This window comes from Bos mutus, chromosome 10 (assembly GCF_027580195.1).
Source record: "Bos mutus isolate GX-2022 chromosome 10, NWIPB_WYAK_1.1, whole genome shotgun sequence".
In the NCBI taxonomy this organism is placed as follows: Eukaryota; Metazoa; Chordata; class Mammalia; order Artiodactyla; family Bovidae; genus Bos; species Bos mutus.
In genome coordinates this window covers 65,098,007-65,121,860 of record NC_091626.1, presented here as the reverse complement: position 1 = coordinate 65,121,860, position 23,854 = coordinate 65,098,007, and the positions used below count along the sequence as shown (strand labels likewise).

At 36.3% G+C, this 23,854-nt stretch overlaps 1 protein-coding gene across 1 annotated transcript in view; it reads right to left on the bottom strand.

The window, feature by feature from the left end:
* SOS2 (SOS Ras/Rho guanine nucleotide exchange factor 2) overlaps nt 1-23,854 on the bottom strand; it is a 105,907-nt gene that overhangs the window by 44,091 nt on the left and 37,962 nt on the right. The window contains exons 5-8 of the mRNA XM_070378109.1: nt 20,792-20,995; nt 16,921-17,064; nt 13,744-13,854; nt 5,304-5,402 (exon numbers count right to left, since the gene is read on the bottom strand). Of these exons, the coding sequence (XP_070234210.1) occupies nt 5,304-5,402; nt 13,744-13,854; nt 16,921-17,064; nt 20,792-20,995 (558 nt within the window). The remainder of the gene's footprint in view (nt 1-5,303; nt 5,403-13,743; nt 13,855-16,920; nt 17,065-20,791; nt 20,996-23,854) is intronic.

Here is a 23,854-nt window from a genome sequence, read left to right as displayed (position 1 = left end):
ACCTCAGAGATTTTAAAACTAATCATCTAGACAGGGCAAAAATAGTAAGCTTCTATTTTAGTTAACTTCTATTACAGTTAGGTCCATGCTACTGCTAAGTCGCTTCAGTCATGTCCAACTCTGTGCGACCCCATAGATGGCAGCCCACCAGGCTCCCCCGTCCCTGGGATTCTCCAGGCAAGAACACTGGAGTGGGTTGCCATTTCCTTCTCCAATGCATAAACGTGAAAAGTGAATTTAGGTCCATGAATCAAGGCAAATTGGAAGTGGTCAAACAGGAGATGGCAAGAGTGAACGTCGACATTCCAGGAATCGGTGAACTAAAATGGACTAGAATGGGTGAATTTAACTCAGATGACCATTATATCTACTACTGTGGGCAGGAATCCCTTAGAAGAAATGGAGTAGCCATCATGGTCAACAAAAGAGTCAGAAATGCAGTACTTGGATGCAATCTCAAAAACGACAGAATAATCTCTGTTCGTTTCCAAGGCAAACCATTCAATATCACAGTAATCCAAGCCTATGCCCCACCAGTATGCTGAAGAAGCTGAAGTTGAATGGTTCTATGAAGACCTACAAGACCTTTTAGAATTAACACCCCAAAAAGATGTCCTTTTCATTATAGGGGACTGGAATGCAAAGTAGGAAGTCAAGAAACACCTGGAGTAACAGGCAAGTTTGGCCTTGGAATACGGAATGAAGCAGGGCAAAGACTAACAGACTTTTGTCAAGAGAATGCACTGGTCATAGCAAACACCCTCTTCCAACAACACGAGAGAAGACTCTACACATGGAAATCACCAGATGGTCAACACCAAATCAGATTGATTATATTCTTTGCAGCCAAAGATGGAGAAGCTCTATACAGTCAGCAAAAACAAGACCAGGAGCTGACTGTGGCTCAGATCATGAACTCCTTATTGCCAAATTCAGACTTAAATTGAAAAAGTAGGGAAAACCACTAGATCATTCAAGTATGACCTAAATCAAATCCCTTATGATTATACAGTGGAAGTGAGAAATAGATTTAAGGGACTACATCTGATAGACAGAGTGTCTGATGAACTATGGATGGAGGTTTCATGACACTGTACAGGAGACAGGGATCAAGACTATCCCCATGGAAAAGAAATGCAAACAACCAAAATGGCTGTCTGGGGAGGCCTTACAAATAGCTGTGAAAAGAAGAGAAGTGAAAAGCAAAGGAGAAAAGGAAAGATATAAACATCTGAATGCAGAGTTCCAAAGAATAGCAAGAGATAAGAAAGCCTTCCTCAGTGATCAATGCAAAGAAATAGAGGAAAATAACAGAATGAGAAAGACTAGAGATCTCTTCAAGAAAATTAGAGATACCAAGGGAACACTTCATGTGAAGATGGGCTCCATAAAGGACAGAAATGCTATGGACCTAACAGAAGCAGACGATATTAAGAAGAGATGGCAAGAATACACAGAAGAACTGTACAAAAAAGATCTTCACGACCCAGATAATCACAGTGGTGTGATCACTGACCTAGAGCCAGACAGCCTGGAATGTGAAGTCAAGTGGGCCTTAGAAAGCATCACTACGAACAAAGCTAGTGGAGGTGATGGAATTCCAGTTGAGCTATTCCAAATCCTGAAAGATGATGCTGTGAAAGTGCTGCACTCAATATGCCAGCAAATTTGGAAAACTCAGCAGTGGCCACAGGACTGGAAAAGGTCAGTTTTCATTCCAATCCCAAAGAATGGCAATGCCAAAGAATGCTCAAACTACCGCACAACTGCACTCATCTCACACGCTAGTAAAGTAATGCTCAAAATCCTCCAATCAGGCTTTAGCAATATGTGAACCATGAACTTCCAGATGTTCAAGCTGGTTTTAGGAAAGGCAGAGGAACCAGAGATCGAATTGCCAACGTCCGCTGGATCATCGAAAAAGCAAGAGAGTTCCAGAAAAACATGTATTTCTGCTTTATTGACTATGCCAAAGTCTTTGACTGTGTGGATCACAATAAACTGTGGAAAATTCTGAAAAAGAATGGAATACCAGACCGCCTCTTGAGAAACCTACATGCAGGTCAGGAAGTAACAGTTAGAACTGGACATGGAACAACAGACTGGTTCCAAACAGGAAAAGGAGTACGTCAAGGCTGTATATTGTCACCCAGCTTATTTAACTTATATGCAGAGTACATCATGAGAAACGCTGGGCTGGAAGAAGCACAAGCTGGAATCAAGACTGCCAGGAGAAATGTCAGTAACCTCAGATATGCAGATGATACCACCCTTATGGCAGAAAGTGAAGAGGAACTAAAAAGCCTCTTGATGAAAGTCAAAGAGGAGAGTAAAAAAGTTGGCTTAAAGCTCAACATTCAGAAAACGAAGATTATGGCATCTGGTCCCATTACTTCATGGGAAATCGATGGGGAAACAGTGGAAACAGTGTCAGACTTTATTTTGGGGGGCTCCAAAATCACTGCAGATGGTGACTGCAGCCATGAAATTAAAAGATATTTACTCCTTGGAAGGAAAGTTATGACCAACCTAGATAGCATATTCAAAAGCAGAGACATTAGTTTGCCAACAAAGGTCCGTCTAGTCAAGGCTATGGTTTTTCCAGTGGTCATGTATGGATGTGAGAGTTGGACTGTGAAGAAAGCTGAGCACTGAAGAATTGATGCTTTTGATCTGTGGTGTTGGAGAAGACTCTTAAGAGTCCCTTGGACTGCAAGGAGATCCAACCAGTCCATTCTAAAGGAGATCAGCCCTGGGTGTTCTCTGGAAGAAATGATGCTAAAGCTGAAACTCCAGTACTTTGGCCACCTCATGTGAAGAGTTGACTCATTGGAAAAGACTCTGATGCTGAGATTGGGGGTAGAAGGAGAAGGGGACGACAGAGGATGAGATGGCTGGTTGGCATCACCGACTCAATGGACGTGAGTTTGAGTGAACTCCAGGAGTTGGTGATAGACAGGGAGGCCTGGCGTGCTGTGATTCATGGGGTTGCAAAGAGTCAGACACGACTGAGCAACTGAACTGAACTGAATTGACTATAGTTAAGTTGGTATTTTTAAATGTTGGCAAATACTAGAAGGCAACTATAAAACTAATGATGGGACTTCCAATTAGACATGAACATTCTCTAAAAACTTTTAGGAATCTAAATATACATCTGTGGCTGCTAATATATTATTCATGAGAAGCCTACAATCCTTTCTATGAGTTCTTTATGGATCCATTAGTCTCCATGGAGATACACAAAATCAAGTTGCTCATCTATTTGTTTACAAAAGCTAGTGAGCTCCAGTATCACACATTATGGATAGTAAGACTCCATAAAAAAAGAATTCTTGAGGTAGGTATTTATTGTTGTAGTTGTTTAGTCACTAAGTCCTGACTTTTGCAACCCTATGGACTGTAGCCCACCAGGCTCCACTGTCCATGGAATTGCCGAGGCAAGAATACTGGGGTGGGTTGTCATTTCCTTCTCCAGGGCATCTTCCTCATGAAGGGATCAAACTTACATCTCCTGCCTTGGCAGGTGGATTCTTTACCACTGAGCTACCAGGGTAGCTACCAATATCTGAGCCAAGATATTCATTAGAAATCATCTAAAGATTTCTTTGCCTAGATGTCTACTAAGTTTAGTTATTCTGGCTTTTATTTTAAATATTACTAATGAGTTACATGGAAAAGTTAGAACAGGCTGTCTAAACCACCAACATGGTATAGACACAGTGTCTACATATAGACAAATATAGTATACTCTATATACACAGAGATATAATATCTATATAAAGAATGAATAATAAAGAGAAACCGCACATGATCTCATTAGTGAAACTCAACTCTTAGAAATATGGAATATATTCAGCTTTAGTTGATGCACAACAGTAAGAAAAACAATCAGAAAAACTGCAAAGACAAGGCCCAGAAGATATTTACAATGGCAGAAGACTTGAACGATCCTATAAAAAGTTATTCAAAAGGCCAATCAACATATGTACAAGCACATTAATAATCAAGAAAATATAAAATAAAACATTAGTTACCATTATAAATAGATCATATAATAGAAAATCTTAAATATGAAAAATGCATAAAGAGAGACATCATGCATTCTGGTAGGAGTATAAACTGTATAACTTTGGAAAACTTTCCACTTTGAAAAACTGCTTGACCTCATCTATTAAATTTGAAAACATACACACCTTATGACCAAGCAATTCTAACCCTGAGTACATACTCTAGAGAAACAAAATCATGTACATGTGTATCAAAAGATAGAAAAAAGAATATCAATAGAAGTGTTATCAATAATAGCAAAAAACTATTGTTCAGCCAGAGAACAATAAATAAATCATGGTTTATTCAAACAATGGAAGAAAATTAAATTAGAAAAACATAAAATAACATCAGTGAATCTTATGTTGTGTGTTAGTTGCTCAGTCATGTACAACTCTTTGTGACCCCATGAACTGTAGCCCACCAGGCTCTATTGTCCATGGGATCAATGAATCTTACAAATATCAATGTAACTTTCAGAGAAGATGACACAAAATACTATAATAATTTGATCTAATTGATAAAAAGCTCAGAAACAGGCTACATACATTTTTACTGACATATACATAGGTGGTCAAACTGTAAAGAAAAGCAAAAAAGTAACTGCCATTACAGTCAGAGCAATAACTTACCTCTGGTGTGCTTGTACATTACATTTATTTATTATAAAGCATGTTTACATTTTTCTCTAAGTATACACCATAATAAAGTTTATACTACATATTAGACCCTTAGAAATTCAGTATATTTTTATGTGTACTGATATTTAAAAACGAGTTCAAGTTTTATCACAATTTTAATTTTTAATTCATTACTTGGGTTCTACCTACTACATTGCATGGGCAAAAGGTATCAACTTTAAACGTGTTTTTCATGACAAGTTATATATGACAGAAGTTTAGAACAATGTTATACATAAAAGTTATTAATTACCTTTATAAAATATGAAGTTAAACCATTGTTGCTGTGTGTCTCCAAAAATTAATTTTTAAAAAGTCAACTTTTTAATGTTATTACTTTGAGAATTTATATTATCAAGTGATAGATAAAGTAACATTTTCCCCTATCTACAACTTGGAAATTATATGAATATAAAAAATTAAAGGCATTTCTCTATGGTCCATGGGAAGTAGGAAAACATTTAAGATATTTTCTTTTTATGAATAAAAACTATTAAAACTATCATCAGAGAAAAAGTTTTTAAGTCTCATAAATCTAAGTATTTCTTTTTGTTCAGAAAACTTTTATCTTACCTTTAATAATTCAAAATAGTGCCAACAATGATATACTGGCACCAGCATAAGGCGTGGAAGGACATAACGAACTGCCTCTTTAAAACCATCAGCGATGGACTGCAAAGTGAAAAGACAAAATAGTATATCTCTGATATAAAGGTTACGTAAACAGCAGTGCCTAACAGAAGTAGTTTTTAAGAATACAAGATACAGGGAACTCTCTGGCGGTCCAGTGGTTAGGACTCGCCACTTTAACTGCTGGATCCTTGGTTTCAATCTCTGGTGGGAGAACTAAGATCCCACAAGCTGCTAGGATCCCAGCAGCTGCACACAACTTAGCAACAACAATAACAATAATAACAACACTAAACAACAATAATAACAACTTAGACTAAACAATAGAAACATTAGGGTACAGATATCTTTAATGGAACTAGTCTCTAGTCTAACCTCATTTGTGTTTTGGGCATGACTTAAAAAAACAAACAAACAAGATAGAGATGTATCAAAACTATAATGAAAGCATTCTATATTGAAATTGAAGTGCTATAAATCAAGTTTTTTCCTTCTTTAATTTATCAGCTAATTAAATATATACATTTCATCTTTCATGGCTAATATAACTTTAACAATGGTCTTCTCAGCTTTTTCCCCAAAAGTTTTGGGTTCCAAATACCATAAAGGAATGCTGAAAAGCTATACATCTTCTCACAGATTTCTATGTCACTTTTACTCAAAATGTTTTAAGTAGTTACAAAGAATGTGTTTGGGGGGATGTGGTACATTGCAGATGTGATTTAAACCTATTTCACCAAACACCGATCAAATACATTTCAGATTTAGCTCATTTAACTTAAGAAAAATGCTGCTTAATTGATACAGCTGATCTTCACTGTCAAAGTAAACAGCCAGATCACATTAAATTTCCACAACAGGTCTGACTTCACTCTTAAATTGAAATACACAAGTTAATACCACAGTCTTCAGTACAGGAAGCACTTGAAAGAAACTATAACTGCTTCTAACATAGCATGTTCAAGTATGAGAGCTTTACAAGCCTCCCCTCTCCTTTATCATAATGGAATCAGTGAATTAAAATGGATGAGAATGGGTGAATTTAATTCAGATGACCATTATATCTACTACTGTGGGCAAGAATCCCTTAGAAGAAATGGAGTAGCCATCACAGTCAACAAGAGTCCAAAATGCAGTTCTTGGCTGCAACCTTAAAAAACAACAGAATGATCTCAGTTTGTTTCTAAGGCAAACCATTCAACATTCCAAGTCTATGCCCCAGCCACCAAAACCGAAGAAGCTGAAGGTAATCAGAAGACCTAGAAGACCTCCTAGAACTAACAAAAAAAACAGATGTCCTTTTCATCATAAGGGATTGGAATGCAAAAGTAGGAAGTCAAGAGATACCTGGAGTAACAGGCAAGTTTGGCCTTGGAGTACAAAATGAAGCAGGGCAAAAAGACTAACAGATTTCTGCCAGGAGAACTCACTGGTCATAGTGAACACCCTTTTTCAACAATACAAGAAATCACTTTACACATGGACATCACCAAATGGTCAATACTGAAATCAGATTGACTACAGTGTACCGGAAAATGGAAAAGCTGTATACAGTCAGCAAAAACAAGACCGGGAGCTGCCTGTGGCTCAGATCATCAGCTCCTCATAGCAAAATTCAGGCTTAAACTAAAGAAAGCAGAGAAAACCACTAGGCCAGTCAGGTATGACTTAAATAAAATCCTCTATGAATACACAGGGGAGGTAATGAAAAGAGATTCACGGTATTAGATCTAAATATCAAGGGAACATTTCATGCAAAGATGAGCACAATAAAGGACAGAAATGCTATGGACCTAACAGAAGCAGAAGATATTAAGAAGAGGTGGCAAGAATACACAGAAGAACTATACAGAAAAGATCTTCATGACCCAGATAACCACTATGGTGTGATCACTCACCTAAAGCCAGACATCCTGGAATGTGAAGTCAAGTGGGCCTTAGGAAGCATCGCTACGAACAAACCTAGCAGAGGGGATGGAATTCCAGTTGAGCTATTTCAAATCCTGAAAGATGATGCTGTGAAAGTGCTGCACTCAATATGCCAGGAAATCTGGAAAACTCAGTAGTGGCCACAGGACTGGAAAAGGTCAGTTTTCATTCCAATCCCAAAGAAAAGCAATGCCAAAGAATGTTCAAACTGTACCACACAACTGTACTCATCTCACACGCTAGCAAAGTAATGCTCAAAATTCTCCAAGCCAGGCTTCAACAGTATGTGAACTGTGAACTTCCAGATGTTCAAGCTGGATTTAGAAAAGGCAGAGGAACCAGAGATCAAATTGTCAACATCCGTTGGATCATCAAAAAAGCAAGAGAATTCCAGAAAAACATCTACTTTTGCTTTATTGACAAAGCCAAAGCCTTTGACTGGATTACAACAAACTGTGGAAAACTCTGAAAGAGATGGGATTATCAGACCACTTTACCTGCCTCCTGAGAAATCTGTACGCAGGTCAAGAAGCAACAGTTAGAACTGGACATGGAACAACAGACTGGTTCCAAACTGGAAAAGGAGTACATCAAGGCTGTATATTGTTACCCTGTTTATTCAACTTATATGCAGAATACATCATGTGAAATGCCGGGCTGGATGAAGCACAAGCTGGAATCAAGATTGCCGGGAGAAATATCAGTAACCTCAGATACGCAGATGATACCACCCTTATGGCAGAAAGCAAAGAAGAACTGAAGAACCTCTTGATGAAATTTAAAGAGGAAGTGAAAAAGTTGGTTTAAAACTCAACATTCAGAAAACTAAGATCATGGTGTCTGGTCCCATCACTTCATGGCAAATAGATGGGGAAACAATGGAAACAGGGACAGACTTTATTTTGGGGGGGCTCCAAAATCACTGAAGATTGTGACTGCAGCCATGAAATTAAAAGACACTTGCTCCCTGGAAGAAAAGCCATGACCAACCTAGACAGCATATTAGAAAGCAGAGACATTACTTTACCAACAAAGGTCCATCTATTCAAAGCTATGGTTTTTCCAGTGGTCATGTATGGATATGAGAGTTGGACTATAAAGAAAGCAGAGCGCTGAAGAATAGATGCTTTTGAACTGTGGCATTGGAGAAGACTCTTGAGAGTCCCTTGGACTGCAAGGAGATCCAACCTGTCCATCCTAAAGGAGATCAGTCCTGGGTGTTCACTGGAAGGACAGATGCTGAAGCTGAAACTCCAATACCTGGGCCACCTGACACAAAGAACTGACTCATTGGAAAAGACCCTGATGCTAGGAAAGATGGAAGGCGAGAGGAGAAGGGGACGACAAAGGATGAGATGGTTGGATGGCATCACCAATGTGATAGACATGAGTTTGAGTAGGCTCTGGGAGTTGGTGATGGACAGGGAAGCCTGGCATGCTGCAGTTCTTGGTGTCGCAAAGAGTTGGACACAACTGAGCAACTGAACTGAATTGATTAGATCTAGTAAACAGAATGCCTAAACAACTATGGACAGAGGTCCTTAATATTCTACAGGAGGCAGTGAACAAAACCAAAGAAAAAGAAATGCAAGAATACAAAGTGGTTTTCTGAGGAGGCTTTACAAATAGCTGAAGAAAGAAGTGCAAAGCAAGGGAAAAAGGGAAAGGTACACCCAACTAATGCAGAGTCCCAGAGAACAGCAAGGAGAGAAAAGGCCTTCTTCAATGAACAATGCAAAGAAACAGAGGAAAACAACAGAAAAGACAAGAGATCTCTTCAAGAAAGTTGGAAATATTAATATCCAAAGATGGGCACAGTAGAGGACAGAAATGATAAAGACCTAATAGAAACAGAAGAGATCAAGAAGAGATGGAAAGAATACACAGAAAAACCATACAAAAAAGATATTAATCACCCAGACAACCATGATGCTGTCGTCTCTCACTTAGAGCCAAACATTCTGGAGTGTGAAGTCAAATGGGCCTTAGGAAGCACTGCTGCCAATAAAGCCAGTGGCGGTGATGGAATTCCTGCGGAGCTATTTAAAATCCTAAAAGATGATACTATTAAAGTGCTGCATTCAATATGTTAGCAAATTTGGAAAACTCAGAAGTGGCCACAGGACTGGAAAAGGTCAATCCTTATCCCAACTCCAAAGAAGGGCAGTACTAAAGAATGCTCAAACCACCAGACAATTGCACTCATCTCCCATGCTAGTAAGGTTATGCTCAAAATCCTCCAAGCTAGGCTTCAGCAGTACATGAACCAAGAACTTTCAGAAGTTCAAGGGGTTTAGGAAAGGCACAGGAACTAGAGTACAAATTACCAACATTTGCTGAATCATAGAGAAAGCAAGGGAATTTCAGAAAAACATCGACCTCTGTTTCATTAACTATGATAAAGCCTTTGACTGCATGGATCATAACAAACTGTGAAACACTCTTAAAGAGATGGGAATACCAGACCATCTTACCTGTTTCCTGAGAAACCTGTATGTGGGTCAAGAAGCAATAGTTAAATCCCTGTATGGAACAACTGACTGGTTCAGGATTGAGAAAGGAGTATGATAAGGCTGTTTATTTCACCCTGTTATTTAACTTATATGAAAAGCATGTCATGTGAAAGGCTGGGCTGGATGAGCTACAAGCTCTGGAATCAAGATTGCTGAGAGAAATACCAATAACCTCAGATATGGCAGGTGACACTACTCTAATGGCACAAAGTGAAGAGGAACTAAAGAGCCTCTTGATGAGGGTGAAAGAGAAGAGTGAAAAAGCTGGCTTAAAACTCAAAAAAACTAAGATGATGACATCTGGTCCCATCACTTTATGGTAAATAGGAGGGAAAGAGGTGGAAGCAGTGACAGATTTCCTTTTCTTGCACTCTAAAATCACTGCAGATGGTGACCGCAGCCATGAAATCAGAAGACGACTGCTTCTTGGCAGGAAAGCTATGGCAAACCTAGACAGAGTGTTAGAAAACAGACATCACTTTGCCGATAAAGGTCTGTATAATCAAGGCTATGGTCTTCCTGGTACGGATGTACAGATGGGAGAGCTGGACAATAAAGAAGGCTGAGCTCTGAAGAACTGATGCTTTCAAACTGTGGTGCTGGAGAAGACTCCTGAGAGTCCCATGGAAAGTAAGGAGATCAAACCAGTCAATGTTAAAGGAAATCAACCCTGAATACTCCTTGGAAGGACTGATGCTGAAGCTGGCCACCTGATGCGAACAGCTAACTCATTGGGAAAGACCCTGATGCTGGGAAACATTGAAGGCAGAAGGAGAAGAGGGTAACAGAGGATGAGATGGTTGGATGGTATCACCAATTTGTTGGAGATGAACTTGGGCAAACTCTGGGAGATGGTGAGGGACAGGGAAGCCTGGTAGACTGCAGTCCATGGGGTTACAAAGAATAGGACACAACTTGATGACTGAACAACAACAATAACAATAAACTCTTCTTCAGGAGAAATCTTTTTTTTTTTCTGATTGGTACCCTGGAGATTTTTACACCTTGGATTAATGCATGATAGGAAACTCCATAGGATAATAAGTAACGTGTAGGAAAAATTGGAAGAGAATGCAAAAACATAAAGTAAGATTAGAAACTAATTCTCTTCAAGATACCTGTACTGGTAAGTTTTTGTTGTTTAGTCTAAGTTGTTTTTGCTAAGCTGTGTCCGACTCTTTTGCAATTCCATGGACTGTAGCCAGCTAGGATTCTCTGTTCGTGGGATTTCCCAGGCAAAAATACTGGAGTAGGTTGCCATTTCCTTCCCCCAGAGGATCTTCCAGACCTGGGGACCAAACTCACATCTCCTGCATTGCAGGTGGATTCTTTACTGCTGAGCCACCAGGGAAGCCCCCTGTACCCTTGTATCACCTGGAAAATCAGCAGCAGCAGCAGCAGCAGGTACATCCCAGTTTTGAAAACTAATAGTCTGCAGAATAAATGATTTTCTAAAATTTATGAGGCATTTAAAAGTCACTCATGTTGATTTTAAATGTCATATATTTATTTAAAGTGGTATATCTCCTCATCAGGTAAATACAGACAGAAGCAATACACAACGTGAAGAAAAAGTTCAAGATGCTGTTTTTAAAATATATCCTCATAGGTAAACATACCCATAATTCTCACCTATTGTTAACTGAAGTAAACTATAATTTGTTCAACAGACTTTTACCAGAATATGCAGAGATTAATTTCTTTTATCATTTAATTAAGACAGTGATATAAATTATGCTGGATATAGGTTTATGTATTTTATATGCAATGCTTTAACTGGAAGCAAGATGAAACTTTAAATTTAGTCTACAAAACTGTCATTTACATGGTTAATTAGCACTGAAATGGCTCCTAAAGTGTATTCTAAAATATTAATGCAATGTATGTTTATAGTGTAAGGAGGCCTGTAAAGACAATATACACTAATGTTTGCATGTGTAGTATGTGCCAAATGTGCTTAGTGTATTCCTGTTTAATTTTCATAACCATAGAGATGTACATTATCATTATCATTTTACAAATAAGTAAACTGATTCTCAGAGATTAAGTGATTTATTCAAGGTAAGATAATTGGCTCAAAGCCAGAAGTTCTGACTCCAAAACTCATATTCTTACAGTGTGCCTACATCTTCTAAAGTTTTGTTGTGTTTTTTAATAAAGCATTACTTTTTCATCTTACAAATGAAAAATTTGTTTTACGTTAATAAAGTACAAGTGAGTCTGGCCTGAAAAGGGGTATTATCTAACTCTGAATTTCACTGAGTATCTGGAATAACAGCTTAAATAATTGGGTTAGAAACATTAAAATCTCATAGTAAGAATTACTGGGTGCTTCCCAGACGGCACTAGTGGTAAAGAACCTGCCTGCAAATGCAGGAGACATAAAAGACGTGGGTTTGATCCCTGGGTCGGGAAGATCCCCTGGAGGAGGGCATGGCAACCCACTCCAGTATTCCTGCCTGGAGAATCCCACGAACAGAGTCTGGTGGGCTATTTATAGTTTATGGAGTCACAAAGAGTCAGACATGACTGAAGCGACCTAGGAGCAGCAGCAGTAGTAAGAATAACTAATAAAATAAGGATGAAACAATTGTTGTACTTTTAATGAGTATGCAAAGATCTTATAAGCATACTGTTCCATTTAACTAATGCTTAATTTATGGTTTATATGAATATCGAAGATTTAACTTAAAAATTATTTCTTCAATTAAGTAAATTTTGAGAATTAAGTGTAAGTTTTATTCCAAATTGACAAGTTTTTGAGGAATAGATGATAATGGGAATTCACAGTAAAGGAGGCAGGGAGAAGACAATACGTTCAGTTTTATTTATTTATATTTGAAGTCCTTGTGGGATATTCAAGTGAATTAGTTCAAAAGGTTGCTGGTTATAGGAAGGTGCATATACACACACACATCCAGTGTTCAAAAGAAAGCTATGGGTTAAAAATACAAATAAGGAAGTCACCAGCATACAGATGGAAGCAAAGGGTATGGATAAAGTCCTCAAGGACAGCACAAAGGAACAGAACAGCAGGAGCTGATATAAGAAGATGGGTAACACCTGCAACTAAGGAAACTGAGAAGAGGAAACCAGAGAAGATGAAAACTATGTAACAGTAGTATCACAGAAGTAAAAAAGAGCAAGAGGAATATTCATAAATACTACAGACATAAACATGAAATCAAAATAACCACAAGATTCGGTGGTTAAGTTCATTGTCCAGGGCAGGTTTTAGTGTTAGAGCCTGGTTAGAGCACAGGTGGTGGCAGTCTGATAGAGAATGATCAAAATATCATTGGCTACAAATGGGAAAAAACAAAAGGGGTAAGAGTAACAGCGACAAAAATCTGTGCATTTATTCACTTGTTTTAGGACAATACAGATTTGACCATATTCTTATGCTAAGGGAGAAAAGCCTGTCTAAATGCAGGAAGCTTCTACAGCAGTAAGTAGTCAAGGATCATCGATGCCAATCTAACCTTCATTAAGTGTTAACAGAGTAAAATGTAATTTTGTCTCTCTCCACTTACTCTCATTTTATCTAACTGCATTACAGAACCAATTAACTTGCATAATCTCCATTAATATACCTATCTCCTTTAAATGACAGTCCTAATTGGAAAATAGTATGAGTATACATGAGGATATTCTCCACTCTTTATTATTTCAGTTCTCTCTCTCGTAGGGAAACAGATCCTGAAATAGCTCTCCACCATCATCTCTACATCTCAGATCTAGAGTGTACCAGATTTTTCTAGTCACACAGTATTTGTGATGGTATTCTATAAAAGATTTCCACATTAAGGACAAATTGAAAGAACTCAAGACAGAAAACAAAAGACAACCTACAACAGTTTTACAATTAACAGATTTTGAAGGACTGGTAAAATATTCCTTTAGTTTCTTTATAAAAAAAACAGCATTCAATTTAAGTTTACCTGAAAGTGTAGAGCCACTGCAGGTCTGGCCATCAACTTACTAAAATTTTCATTAAACTTTGGTGAAAGAATATCCTGGGATAATGTTTCATAAGGATCAAATGCTTGCTCCTATTTTTTTTTTTAAAAAAAGAAAAATATGTTAGGTTTAAAAGAAAATCTTTTCTACTATCATGGCACAGATTATTTAATGGCAAATTTTTAGTTAAGCCCTCCATTAGGTTTCAGAACATTTTTTTTATTCTGGGGACAAATAATAACTATGGACTATAACTTGGAAATTTTTTAAAAATGTAAGTAATGACTTTAAGTAATAGATGACAAGAAGCTGCTAGTCTTAAAATAGGTCACTGACTTGTGATCACAAGTATCAAACTATCAAATGCATATGCATATTTATCCCAGCTAAACAAAAATTGTATTATTAGTAAAATAAGGCTGGGATTTGAAATTTCAGTTAGGTTTGCTGCTGCTGCTAAGTCACTTCAGTCGTGTCAGACTCTGTGTGACCCCATAGACGGCAGCCCACCAGGCTCCCCTGTCCCTGGGATTCTCCAGGCAAGAACACTGGAGTGGGTTGCCATGTCCTTCTCCAATGCATGAAAGTGAAAAGTGAAAGTGAAGTCACTCAGTTATGTCTGACTCCTAGCGACCCCATGGACTGCAGCCTACCAGGCTCCTCCATCCATGGGATTTTCCTGGCAAGAGTACTGGTGTGGGTTGCCATTGCCTTCTCCATCAATTAGGTTTACCTAGGCTAAAAGTCTAGATGGTTGGATGGCACCACCAACTCTACGGACGAGAGTTTGAGCAAGCTCCAGGAGTTAGTGAAGGACAAGGAAGCCTGCCTAGCATGCTGCAGTCCATGGGGTCGCAAAGAGTCAGACACGACTGAGCCACTGAACTGAAATGAACTGAGACTAAAAGCAGTTTACACTGAGGATATTTTCAAAAGAAGCAAGAAGTGATACTTCCCCTGTTTTATACCACATTTTTTCAAAATTAGAAAAAGAAACCAAAGACTAACATACAGTAAAATAACAAAACAGAAACTGCCCATATTTTGTCCATGTTTATATTTTTTAAAATTCCTATTATTTTATAATAATCAATATCTGCAAAGTTTAGTTAGAACTAAGACTTATTTCATTTTCATATGTTAAAAATACAATATGTTTTCCAGAAAATAACAAGTGCTGTCAAGGATGCAGAGACACTACAACCTTTGTCCACTGACACTTGGAATGCAAAATGGTATAGCCCCTGTGGATAAGTTTGACAATTCCTCAAAAAGCTAAACAAAGAACTATGATATGACCAGCAATTCTACTCCTAGGTATATACCCAAAAGAACCAAAAAAAAAAGTGACTCAGATACTCATATGCCAATGTTTACTGTAGCATTATTCACAATAGCCAAAAAGTGGAAAAAGCGCAAGGGTCTATCAACAAATAAATGGATAAACAAAATGTGGTATATACACACAGGGGAACATTATTCAGTCATAGAGAAGGAATTCTGATAACATGCTATTACATGGATGAACCTTGAAAACATTATGCTAAGTGAAATATGCAAAGGAGAACATTGTAATAATTCTACCTTTATCAAATATCTAGAATCAGCAAGTTCATAGAGACAGAAATAGATTAAAGGTTACCAGCGTTTGTGTGGGAGAGAATAAGGATTATTACTTAATGAGTACAGAGTTTCTATTCAGGATGATTAAAAGGTTTCAGAAATGGATAGTTATAATGATAGTATATTACTATGAGTTTCATTTATCCCTTAAATTGTACACTTAAAATTGCTAAAACGGCAAATTATGTTTTACCATAAAAATTAGAAAATACATTTTTGAATACAAGTTTTTGACTCATGATATCTTTAAGAGTACAAGCAACCAGATTACAAAGTAATATTCTAAGATATCACAATATTAAAAAAAGCTTTCTAATAAGAGCAAGCCTAAGTATCTTGGTTAGGCATCAGTAACTGAGTATTTCTATACTATCAGTTCCATTGTCTACACAATGGATGTAATAAAAGTGATGCATATTTTCACAAAAATTAAAAAGAGATTATAAAATTATGAAATTTACATGATAACTAAAGAAAGAACTTTTAACATCTGTTTTCCAAAAGAAATAAAACTAACCAATGAATATGAAAAGATGTTCAACATCATTAAAGAATAATGAAATACTGTTTTTCTCTCACTAGACTAGCAAAATTTAATGGGATAACAACCAGGTCTGAAAATATGGGGAAAAAAGAGGGCCTGCATATACTGGAACTTATCTGGAAGTAAATTTGGAAAAATGCTTCAAAGTTCTTAAAATGTACCATAATTCTACTTCTAGGACTGCATCTTAAAATAATTAATGGATTATAAAGGCATTATATAAATGTTTGTTATAGTGTTGTTTATAATAACAAAAAGAACTAAGACAACCTACATGCTTAACAATAACAGATAATTTGAATAGTATCTCCATAGTACATGGTACTTTCAGATTTTAAAAGCTATAAAGTATATTTATTAACATGGAAAATGTTCCTGATGTTGAGTGAAAAAAAGCAGGTTGTAAAATAGTAAGATCCTATTTTTGTAACTACACATAGGTTTGTTTAAACATGTAGACAAATATTCACAAGGATAAATAAATCTTATAAAGACAATCTCTAGGTTTTGCAAAACAGTGATTTTTGTCTTATACTTACCTACATTTTTCTGAACATTTTTAAAATGAGTTATGTTAATTTTATAATCATTTGAAGTACAAAAATATGATTTTCACTTTGAGAAAAAATATATAAATTTCCTTTTTGATTTTTGGAAATTAAGACTAAAATCCACAAAAGTTAAACTTTTAGCTTGGTCAATAAAATTTCTATGGTCAATAAAAGCAATGATCAATAAAATTTCTTTTCTTTCCGCCTTAAGTGCACTTGCCATCAAAAAAAGAAAGGTCTTAAACATTACTAGTCTATCAGCTTTTGATATAAATATTAGCATAAATACACCATAAAATGCCACTATAAAGACAATGCAATTTTAGTTTGCTACTGGTTAAATCTTAAGCATTTTTTATAGCAGCCAGCAGTGTCTTCTAATTTTCACAAAGAAATACAGCACTTAGGACTTTAAAAGGAAAACAGTTTTGTAAATTTACCTCTGCCAGATCTTCAAAACAGCTGCCAGCTAAGGGATGAGGGCTACTTTCATCAGTCATTTCAACTGTGTCTTCAATTAAACCTAAAAGTTTCACAGTCAATTCATGTATATCTAAAATGTTACTGAAAATCTTTTCAATATCCTAAAAAAAAAAAAAAAAAAAAAGGTTAAGACATGTCAGGTTGAAAATTTCATTAGAGAATTATTAAATATAAGTAATATAAGTGCTAAGGGTATATTTTCATCCAATCGCATACCAGTATATTTCAAGACATAAAACATATTCCGAATCATAGCAAAAGTCAATCATGAATAAGGAAGGGAAATGAATCTTTTGGATTAGATTTAGAATTATTGACCAAAACTGTATAGAATCTATATTTTCCAGTAAATGTGCTGTAAATCTCATATGGTGGATGATTCTGAGCAACTTTTTAAATGAAGAATTCGGGCATTTGAGTATTTTTAAATTGGGTAGGTGCTAAAAGTCTTGATCAAAGTCTCAGAGTTGGTTAATGACAAAAGCTGGGATCAAAATGAAGATCTGACTCCTAACTGAGACACAAAGTAGTTCCACAATATGTGACCTGTCTCTTAAATTTGAGGAGGAATTAAAGATTTCAGTCAAGCTCTTCAGAGTGAACTTTATCTGGGTTAAAACATGTTAAATACTCTGGAAACAAGAAGACCACGTGACTGATTATCCAGGTTATAGCCAACTAGTATTCATTCTGCATCTGGTAATGGAAACATGGATTAAGGAACCTAACAGACTTGAGTTTGGATCCTTGTCCCACTACTTGCTAGGTGAATGACTCTGGATTAGGACAATAACAACAGCTAACATTTCTTGGTCACTTTCTATGTTCCAGGCACTATTATAAGTACCTGACATGTAAGTTCATAACAGATTAGCTACTATCATCATCTTCATTTTACGAATGAGAAAACAGAGACACAGAGCAATTATGTAATTTGTCCAGGGTCACACAGCTGGTATATTAAGACCTACTTCATAAGGTTTTTAAGAGAATGAAATGAGATGATTTCTACAAAATGCTCCTGGTATATATTAGGCCTTCCACAAATATGAGTTTTCTGAAGACATAGGGGTAGGGGTAAACCCCAAAGGAGTAAATTAAGATTAACAGTCATTAATTCTTTTATCAAATATTATTGAATTCTATGCTCTGATCTTAGATGGTCTTTATTTCAAAAGTTTACAGTCTCATCTATGTTGAAAAAATATAATATAGAGATAAAGGGATTCCCTCTTTCTCTTGACTCTTGAGTATTTAATGAAAATTTTCTGTCAAATCAGCACAAATTCAGTGAAAAAAGAACCATAAAAATTAATTCTTGAGGAATGAAAACTGATGGGATGAACAAAAGGTAAAGAGGATAATAGTTCCAGCAATTATTATTAGCTAACAGCATTTATTAAGTTTTTAATTCTTCATCCACTTTAGATAAAACCCAATTGTGGTATAAAAGAATCAAGTTCAACCTCCGTAAGTAACTTATCATGTCATAACTATTTTGTGTCTATTTCCTCACCAGTAAAGTTGAGGTGATAATACCTGTCCTACCTATCTCAGAGAATTTTTAAGGGTCACACAAAATAGGACAGTACTTTGAAAAACATAAAAATGTTAACTACTTAAGGCAGTGTGTCCAGTAGAAATTATTATCAAATGTTAAACTAAACATGCATTTTTTAAAAAAAGGATAAAAGCCAATTAAAACATCTTACATTTTCATTAATAACCTCAGATATGCAGATGATACCACCCTAATGGCAGAAAGTGAAGAGGAACTAAGAGTCTCTTGATGAAGGTGAGAGAGGAGAGTGAAAAAGCTGGCTTAAAATTCAACATTCAAAAAATGAAGATCATAGCATTCAGTCCCATTACTTCATGACAAATAGATGGAGAAAAAATAGAAACAGTGACAGACTATTTTCTAGGGCTCCAAAATCACTGTGGACAGTGACTCTAGCATGAAATTAAAAGACCTGCTCCTTGGCAAGAAAGTTATGACAAACCTAGACAGCATATTAAAAAGAAAAGACATCCCTTTGCCGACAAAGGTTCATATAATCAAAGCTATGAATTTTCCAGTAGTCGTGTGCAGATGTGAGGGTTGGACCATAAAGAAGGCTGAGCACCAAAAAATTGATGGGTTTGAATTGTGGTGCTGGAGAAGACTCTTGAGAGTCCCTTGGACAGCAAGGAGGTTAAACCAGTCAATCCTAAAAGAAATCAACCCTGAATATTCATTGGAAGGACTGATGCTGAAGCTCCAATACTTTGGCCACCTGATGTAAAGAACCAACTCATGGGAAAAGATTCTGATGCTGGGAAAGATTGAGGGCAGGAGGAAAGGGGACGAGAGAGAATGAGAGGGTTGGATGGCATCACCAACTGGATGGACATGGGTTTGAACAAACTCTGGGAGATCATGAAGGACAGAGAAGCCTGGTGTGCTGCAGTCCATGGGGTTAAAAAGAATCGGACACAATTTAGGGACTGAACACATACACTTACACACACAATAGTTATTTGGGAGAGGAAGTCAGGAGGTAAGAGAAAAGCTAAGAATTTAAAGTGAAAGACACTCAGACATCCAAGGGAAAACAGATCATATAAGAAAGGAAGGAAAGAAAAAGAAATCTAAACAAACAAACACAGCATCTGTCTAGATAGATTCCTTAGAAAACTACACAGGTTAGAAAAACATGGACAAGACTCTCCTGGATCCCCATCATAATTCATCCCATTCCTACCCGACAGAGTAGAACTCTGCTGCTCTGCCTTTGTTTATGAGACATTCTGCATAAACTTTTATTCTTAAAAAGTCTCACTATTAAAATTTTATACTACTCTAAAGTACTTACCAAAAGACAGGACAAAATGTATATCTTTCTTTTCTAGACCATACATTTCTTTCACCATCTTCAAATGAATAACTATAAATCTCCAATATTGCACAGTAGAAAGATTTTATTCCAGTGTAATTCCCCTAATTTTGTGTCTAATTTTCATTGCCACTGAACATATTAGTGTAACAACCCATGTACTAAAAAACCCACAACATGATTTTGTCACAGAAATCAGGGCAAAGCTCTGTAAGAAATCAATTGATTAAAGTTGATAACTTTCTTTCAAAAAAAAAAAAACTCCCACAATATCCCCAGTGTTCACAGCAGCATTATTTACAATTACCAATATATGGAAGAAACTTAAGTTGTCCCTCAACAGATGAATGGATAAAGAAGTGGTATATATACACAATGGAATACTATGCAGCCATAAAAAGATGAAATTTTGCCATTTGCAGCAACTTGGATGGACTTGGGAGGGCTACGTGAATTAAGTTAGACAGAGAAAGACAAGTACCAACTATATATGGGATCTAAAAAATACAATAAGCTAGTGACTATAACAAAAAACAAGCAGACTCACAGATATAGAGGACAAACTAGTGGTTACCATTGTAGGGGACAGAGGCAGTATAGGGGTGGGGAAGTGGTAGGTAAAAACTATCGAGTGTAAGATTGGCTACCAGGATGTATTGTACAACATGAGGAATATAGCCAATAACTTATACTAACGATAAATGGAGTATAAACTTTAAAACTTGTGAATCACTATGCTGTATACCTACAACTCATTCGGGAATGTGTATCAATTATATTTCAATAAAAAACTGAAACAATTTAAATAAAGCCAAACAATACCACAGTACTATATAAAACCATATTTTTGTTTTACATACTCATTAAGTTTATAAAGTTACTACTTATGATTTTTAAGCTACTATCTGACATTTGGGGGCAGACAGACTTTCAAACCCAAAAAGGTACTTACAGAAGGTTTAAACAGCTTTCTGTCAGAAAGAAAAGCTTCTCGAAACACTTTTATGATCATATTTAGTTCCCGTAGATACTGTCTTTCTTCTGCAATTTCAGTTCTAACAAGGTCATAGTAGTTTAACTCGCCTGAAGAACTAGGTTCATCTTCACAAAGAGAAACCAAGCCTATGTCATCCTGATCAAACATGTCCATCAAAACCTAAGAAATATAAATCAGTAATGAATAAACTTATCTTACTTACTGTTACAGGACCATTTCAAAGTACTTGGAATTAAAATATTATTAAACAATGAGAGCTATGTGTATTAGAGGCCAAATTTATAAAAGAAAACTAAAGAGAAATATGAAAAGCTAAAGTGAGATAATGTTCAAATAAAACTGGATATAGAAAAATAAATATTTATGAAAATAAATCTAATAGTGAAATACATATATACACATATTATGTACACAAATACATGTGTGTCTGTGTGTATATAAATACATATATACATACATGTAAACACAAAATTTACAATAGCAAAAAGAGTACACATTTGGAGAACAAATCTGTACAATTGTTCTGAACAAATCAGAACAATCTGAGCCAAAAATCACAGTTCTATCATTTACCTGTGATTATAGACAATATAATATTTTCGAGTATTCCTTCGAAAGTCAGATCCCTTACATGTATGTAATTGATGAAAGAATTCAATGAGGTAAAGGACATAAAATGCATACTATTATGACTAGCAAATAATAGGCATTAAAAATAGTAGTTCTTTATCCTACTGTAAGAATGCTTAGGTGCACTTAAGTGGAGTTTAAAGGAGAAAAATGAAACAAGACACAAAATATAGAAATAGCATGATGCTTTTCTGATGCATATTTACTACATTAACAACTGCTATAGAAAGTTCTTTGTTAAAATCAAGCATCCCACAGATGCTTAAATTGCTATAGTGACAATTTCCCCTTTCAGGAAAGAATAAAGATTGGTACTATGGACTTGAGTCAACCAACACTCAGTAGCTGGATGTATATTAAAGTCAACAGGAAAAAGGTGACCATACTTTTTAGAATTAAAAACATTGATAGTTTAAAAATAAAAGAAAAATTGGACCTACTTAATTATATATGCATGACTAACTGAAAACTACTTTCCTAGAATTTAAGAGAGAAAAAAAAAAAGCACATTTCCAAAAAGGAAGCTCCAAAAGTAAAACAATTAAGAGAATGAGCAAATTCTGACAATATGAGATATTCATTCATTCTCAAAAATATCTACTGAGCACCAGAAATTGTGCCAGATGTTGGTAAGATATAGCAGTAAGCAAAATAAACATGAATTCTGCTTTCCTGATCTTTTAAATCTAACTCAAAAATATTTCTTAAAGCTGGTCAGTTCTCTCCATTACCCTCCAAGCTTCAAATTAGACTATTAAGGAGCCATATCACCTCTTAGAAGGTCTTGCAATATGACCTCCTTGCCACAGGTTTCTTCCCAACCCCAGTTCCAAAATTATGTTCCTAAAACCAAATTGTGTCACATCCTACATATACATGATACTGGATTTCATTGCTTTCAGTATACAATTCTAATTTCATGAAGATAAAGCCACTTACAATTTAACCCCGGCCTACCTCCCCAGCCTCATCTCCTGTGATACTCTAAAATCCCTCTTCTCTTCATTGCCCTCTCCATGCAACTCGCCCTCCTGCAACTGAACATCATCGCCTCCCATTCTCAGCCACTTAAGACCTTTGAAGAAACCACTGGGCTGCACAGGGAATTAGCTAATGATTTTAGGCAGACACACAAAAGAATGGAAAGTATGACACAGAACTATCTTCTCTTCCCCCACTAGAGATATTTTTAAAGTAGTCTGTACTTTGTATCTCTAATTTCTTAGTTCTCAAGCTCACCACTCTACTGAAACTCACTAATAATGTCTGAATATCTTTTTGTTTTCTCTAGTTATTAACACAGATAACCAGAACCTCTTAAAACTTTCTCTTCCCTTGGCTTCTCATACACCATTCTGTCAGTGAGGCCTCCTTCTCTACTGCTTACCTTCCCTGCCACCCACTGAAGGGTCCCATTTTTGGAACTGTTTTGGCCACACGACACCCAAAATCCTGAATGTAAATGCTACAGGAGTCAGGCAGATGACACATCATATTAATACAGAAGAGGTGACAGGCAGTGTGGCAAACTAGAAAGTGCATGGACCTAAACAGGAAAGTGTGCTCAATGGTAGCTGTTTTATCAGGCATTTTGATTTTCTTTTTCAAGAGTCTGAAATCTAGATTTTATGTAGAATTTTCATTATTTTTAAATATAAACAGATTGCAAATAATTCAAAATTTTAAAAAATAAACCTGGAGCCCCTATTCACTAGGTGGAGAACCCCTATTCAATAGCAGGCCATCAGTCTGAAACATGTACTATATTTTCTTCTGAATGAGCTCACCTTCTTAGATGATTATCAATCACTAGATAATGACTCCCTAAATATTTATGTCAGAATCTCTCTGGAATCTAGACAAGTGCTATGAAAGGCTGGCTAGGTATCTCTCTGTCTGACAAACCCATACATGTACACTCCACTTGAGAATCACTAATCAAGCATCATCTACTTCATAGCTAGAAAACTTGTCCTTACCCTAGACTTAACACTTCTCAACTTTCACACCAAATCAGTCCCCAAATCCTTTTAACTCCAATTACAAACAGCTCTTAAAACTGGTCAGGTCCTTCTATTCTCCTGTCCTTCACCTTCTCTTACTTCTCTTTCCTTCCAACTCTCACATTTATTCACCTGATAAATCCTTAGTAATTTTCATCACTTAGCTCAAATAAAATTGTCTTTGTATAGCTTTTCCCAACTCTTCCTGAACTCCTCCATTAAAATCTTTCCCTGGCTTCAGTCCTCCATAAGCATCCCTTCTCTTTTCTATTTAAGCACCTAACTTATACTGACATATCTACAGATAAGAGCTGTAACTTCATCTTAAAATCCACAGCATTTGATGCACAGTAAATGCACAAAAGATACCTGCTTAAAGAGCATA